This window comes from Aptenodytes forsteri, unplaced genomic scaffold, assembly GCF_000699145.1.
Source record: "Aptenodytes forsteri isolate BGI_AS27 unplaced genomic scaffold, ASM69914v1 Scaffold59, whole genome shotgun sequence".
Classification (NCBI taxonomy): domain Eukaryota; kingdom Metazoa; phylum Chordata; class Aves; order Sphenisciformes; family Spheniscidae; genus Aptenodytes; species Aptenodytes forsteri.
This window is the reverse complement of record NW_008794085.1, coordinates 2,678,078-2,682,940: the sequence shown is the minus strand read 5'-3', so window position 1 is coordinate 2,682,940 and position 4,863 is coordinate 2,678,078. Positions and strand designations below refer to the sequence as shown.

Here is a 4,863-nt window from a genome sequence, read left to right as displayed (position 1 = left end):
GAATAGTTGAGGTCATTCATGGAAGTAGGGGAGGGGAGTCTCATTTGAAATGAGAAATTATAATAGATCTAATAAACTTATCAGGCAGGTATTTGCTTTCCAAAACCACTGTGACTACTTATTATAATGTACTTTGAATTTAATGGAATTATGAAGTACTTTATTCTTACTTGGAATATTTTGAAAGTTGTATCTAATTATATAAACTCTGTACATTTATTTCCTTAGAAACAGATATCCTTTGAAAATTGTTTGCAAAAAGCCCAAATACATTAGTTTCTGAAATGATGCCTTTTTTGTTTCAAGCAGGTAGTCTGGAGCTTTGGAAAATGACTTAAGAGGGTTAGAGATTGCTTGAAAAGAAAAAACAGTTAATCATGGATACGGGGTTTGTGTGTGTGTGTGGTTTTGCTTTTTCCTGCAAATTTAAAGGACCATTTTTACGAATGTTTCACTTTTGTACATGGCATGAGATAAAGAGTGGGAGGAGTCATCCCACTGCCTTATCTAATATCAGCTTATATATACACTTATCTCATATAAATGTGTTGAGGTCATCTTCCCTGAAATGGAAAGCGTGGCTGTCATTTCCTCAGTATACAAAGTACAACAATATACAAGTGTCAAAACTGGTACAGATATACGACAAGGTTTCAGAACTTTGTACGTACGTTATGGAGGTTTATCTTACAGCATCATGGCTGTTCAAGTAAGCCTGAATGCGGGCTGTCCCTGGAAGAGGTGGCCCAGCCTCCCTTGTGTGCTGCCCGCAGCCCTGCGGGGATGCTGGCAGGCGGGAGCCCGGTGGGGAGCTGGTGTGGCCTCACAGGTTCACGCCAGCCTGTGCTCGTGCCACAGGGACGCGGCGGCAGCGTGACCTCCCCGCCGACAACTGCCCCTGCTCAGCCTCTCTGGAAAGCAAGGGTAAAACTACAGCCTTGCTGCGCTCCCTCGGCGTCAGGCGGCCGCCTTCATCTACTGATGGGGAGGTCTCTCGGGTCAGAAAGTCTCTGCTTTTCACCAGTTACCAGGCTGGGTTTTCCATCACCTTTTTCTCTGTTTCTCTTACAGTTAGGTTGTAGCTTCCACAGGAATTCAGGTTTGTGGAGATCAGCTCTATGAATTTTGAATTTTGCTGCTTGGGTGGGGGTGGTTTTTTTTTTTTGGTATTCTGTTATGATTGAGTCATTTTAAGGGAATATATTTCTTACAAACTAGGTGAAAAAGAGGTTGCAGGTGTTTTGTTTTGTTGGTTGTTTTGGGGTTTTTGGGTGGTGGTGGTGGTTGTTTTGTTTTCTTTTCTTTTCCCTGGGGCTTTATTCTGCAATTTGCATCTGTAGATTTCATTCATCTTGACATCCAGGCTCCCGGTTCCATTAAAAATAGAAATAAATAGCTGCAACTTTTACCAAGTGTCAGTCAAAAGGATCTATAAATCAGAAGTCTAATTTTGACAAAGGGAAAGGTAACTATTTCCTCCTCCATCAAGTGAGGATTAGATTAAGTCTTCGCTGTAAACATTTCCTCATTCAAACCACTTCTGCTTTTCAGTGTACCTGTGTGGCTGTCTTCACTGCAGCAGTGTTACATTACACCCCGTCAGTGGGTAAAATCAGATGCTCTCCTTGTGAAAGACTGCCAAGATGCAAGTGAAGCCTCGATGGAAAAAGTGATATATTTTCTTCAATTGCAAGTACAATTGGCTTTTTTTTTTTCAGGAGAGGTCCAGTTATATGACTTTTTTTCTGGAAAGAAGGACAAACTGTTTTTTTGTTTCTTTGGTTTAGGGTTTTTGTTTTGAACAGCAGAACATTCTTGAACAGATAAAACTGGAAGGCCAAGTAACTTCAGTAGCCCCAGCTCCCAGTTCTGAAAGGTGCTACTCTGCTAGGTCATCGGAATAGGCTTAATACTCCCAAGTATCACCAGGTACATGATTGGGCTAGTACTTTCAAATACTGCAAATAGAGGTAATTGCTGATACAGAAATTTACACTCGTAAGATAATAGTTACCAAATGTGTGTGGAGACAGGTGGAGCAGTAAGAGGAAAGAGTATGAGCAATGCTGATGGACTCTGCTGAATTATTGTCCAGCTTTGTGTGCACTGGAGAATAGGAGTGTTTCAGGAGTGAGGGTGAAGGGAGGTGGTATAAATGTCTTATTACGTGCATTGGGAACATCTTTTAAGGGCAAGGGGCAACAAGTAGCAACTAATTATTCTCAGTGCTGAAAAGACTATAGAAAATGGAAGGATGCCATGGAATGTCCAGGTGCCAGAACTATACATCTTCCTATATGCGTCTCGTGGGACTAACGGTTTCTTCCTTTCAAAAATTCCCCAATGTTACCCGTTACCCTCTGACAGCGGACTAGGATAATTTCTTAGGTGTTGACCTGGGTTCATGTTTTGTTCTGATTCTTGTATGAAATATTTGAAAAAAGAAAAGGCAAGACAAGAGCTGCTGCGTTGACATAGTTCTTAAAATGCATCCATACAGTGAACAGTCCCTCAGGGTGCTTGGTTTGAAGTATAAGCAAAAAATGAGTTTAAAATTGGGGTTTCTTCCAAAGGAAGGGGTATTTGGTATGTTGTAATCTTGCATCTCTTGAACTGTGACTTACTCTAGTCCGTGTTGTTACATTTCTTACATATATTTTGTTACCAGAAAGATTTTCTTCTTTCCTTGGTTTTTAGTTTACATCTCAATTTTTTTATATAATTATTTGTTGCTGCTTCCTCTAAGAGTTGCTGCTGGTACTGCTGTTGCAGGCCAAAGTTCGCAACACGAGTTTCCCAGCTTTAATTACTGCAGTTCTTAGGGGCAGTTTTGTAACTAGAATAGTTACAATAGTTTTTGGTGTTTTCCTTTATTCATTCTAGTTGCTGACAGATACTCCAGCCCATTAAGAATTCATGTGGTTTAGTTTTTTTCATTTAAATTTTTTGCAGGGTTTGCAACTCAATTCTGTGCAAGTTTTATGCCTGCCTTTTATCCAAATAACCACTGACTTTAACCAGTTTCTCTCTAAAGGCCCATTCTTTATCAGAATGGATAATAAACACTCTTACCTACTTTTTGCCTGCCCTAATCCTGAGGCAAACAAAAACTTGTTGTTCCCTCAATGTGTTGAATTGTGAAATGTGTTTATTTACATAAGACTTCCTTATTCAGGAAGTCAGTCTCTCTGCTATTTAAAGTTATAAATGAACTTCTCCTGCTTGGCTAGTTACTGCAGGCAACCCTTTCCTGTAAATATTGAAAGTGTGTTCTGCGGGAGATGCGTCAGTATAGCGATGTGTCAGAATCTCAAATCTTGCAAAGAGATGAAGATCTCTTTTGCTGGTTTACCCTGACAGCTGTGAAGATGTCTTGCTGATCCCAGCTCATGTATGTCAGAATTTGTGTAGTTTTGTTAATGCGAGGGCTGGGATAAAGTAGCTTTGTGGGAAGCGGACGTGGACATGAGTGCAGTTAAACCAAGATTGGCGTATCTACTGTTATTTTGATGCCTTGTATGAAATATTTGAAAAAAGAAAAAGCAACGCAGGAGTTGCTCTTTTCAAGTAACTTGTAAAATACATCTATACAGTGAACAGCCCCTGCAGTTGTTTAGTTTGGAGCATAAGGAAGAAATCAGTTTAGTAAAACTTGGGTTACTTCTGAAGAAAAGGGTACTTGTGCATGAGTGTATCTAGTATTATGAGAGGCATTGCCTGCTTACAGGGAATTTATTAGTCAATATGCAGATCAGATCAACTACCTGCAGATTTATGCTTACTGTTTCTAATAATCTAACCATAAAACATGCTCTCAGTGATAGCTGCCCAGTAATATGTTATCCTCTTTAGTCACTGAACTTTTACAAAGAGGGAAGGTGAGGCAATAATATGGAGAGGAAGGTGGGTGTTAGCCAGTGTCTTAACAGTGCAGAGGGGTGGATAGCTTAACTAGAGGAAAACTGCAGCAGGTGCCATAAACATTTTGCTTGGTATGTGGTTTTGACTGTAAGAGAAAAATCTGATTATTTTTTATATTTGTATTTAACTACTGGAATTTGCTAAAAACCTTTACTCAAGAATGTGATACATTTACAAGATATTTTATAGTAGTGCCCTAGAAAATTTTGTTCTTCAACTCATTCTTAAAATGTATTCCCCCCCCCCAGTAACCATGGAAATATATGCACTGCAGAAACAAGAGGTGTTTGAATTCTCACAATTTTCACACAGTTTTCAGTTTTCTTTGTAAAGTAATACCTGTTATATTTCACACAGGAAGGCGGTCTTTTGCACTGTAGGTCCTGTGGTAGTTGCAACATTTTGGATTACTTGCTGGATAAAGTTCAGCTACAACTGTAGAGGGTGGTACTGCACAAATGAAGCTTAATTCCTAATTGCTTGCAAAGCACATCAACGTATGATAGTTGAGGATTTTACTTGTTAAGATTTCTTCACATAACCTTTTCTGTATGAGCTAATTTTATATGTAGGGAGTGTTAAGTACTGCATTTGAAAGTAATTGTATTAAACTTATAATTTATTAATTTAAAATTTTAAGTTAATAGAATTAATTATCTAATACAATAATTGAAAATTAATAACTAAAAGCTAGAATTATTTCTCAGAAGCCTAGTCCAATGCCATACTTTCAGGGTCACGTTACACTAGCACAAACTGGCACTCCTTCAGAAAAGGAGCAGTTCTCCGGCCCCACATATTTGCCCATTTCCACCCCACCTCTCCCTTCCCTCACCCCAGGAGAAGCATTCATGTGATGAAAAGAACTGGGAGCTGCTGTGGGTTAAAATAAGCTTCCCTTGTCCTCCCCTGCCTTCTGTCCATTCCTTTTTAATCTGGCCT

The 4,863-nt window shown here is 39.4% G+C and overlaps 1 protein-coding gene across 1 annotated transcript in view; it reads left to right on the top strand.

Annotated features, from left to right (window-relative positions):
• Positions 1-719: 719 nt before the first annotated feature.
• The window catches only part of PRKACB (protein kinase cAMP-activated catalytic subunit beta), a 34,955-nt gene continuing 30,811 nt past the window's right edge, over positions 720-4,863 (top strand). The window contains exon 1 of the mRNA XM_009274358.1: positions 720-924. Within this exon, the coding sequence (XP_009272633.1) occupies positions 720-924 (205 nt within the window). The remainder of the gene's footprint in view (positions 925-4,863) is intronic.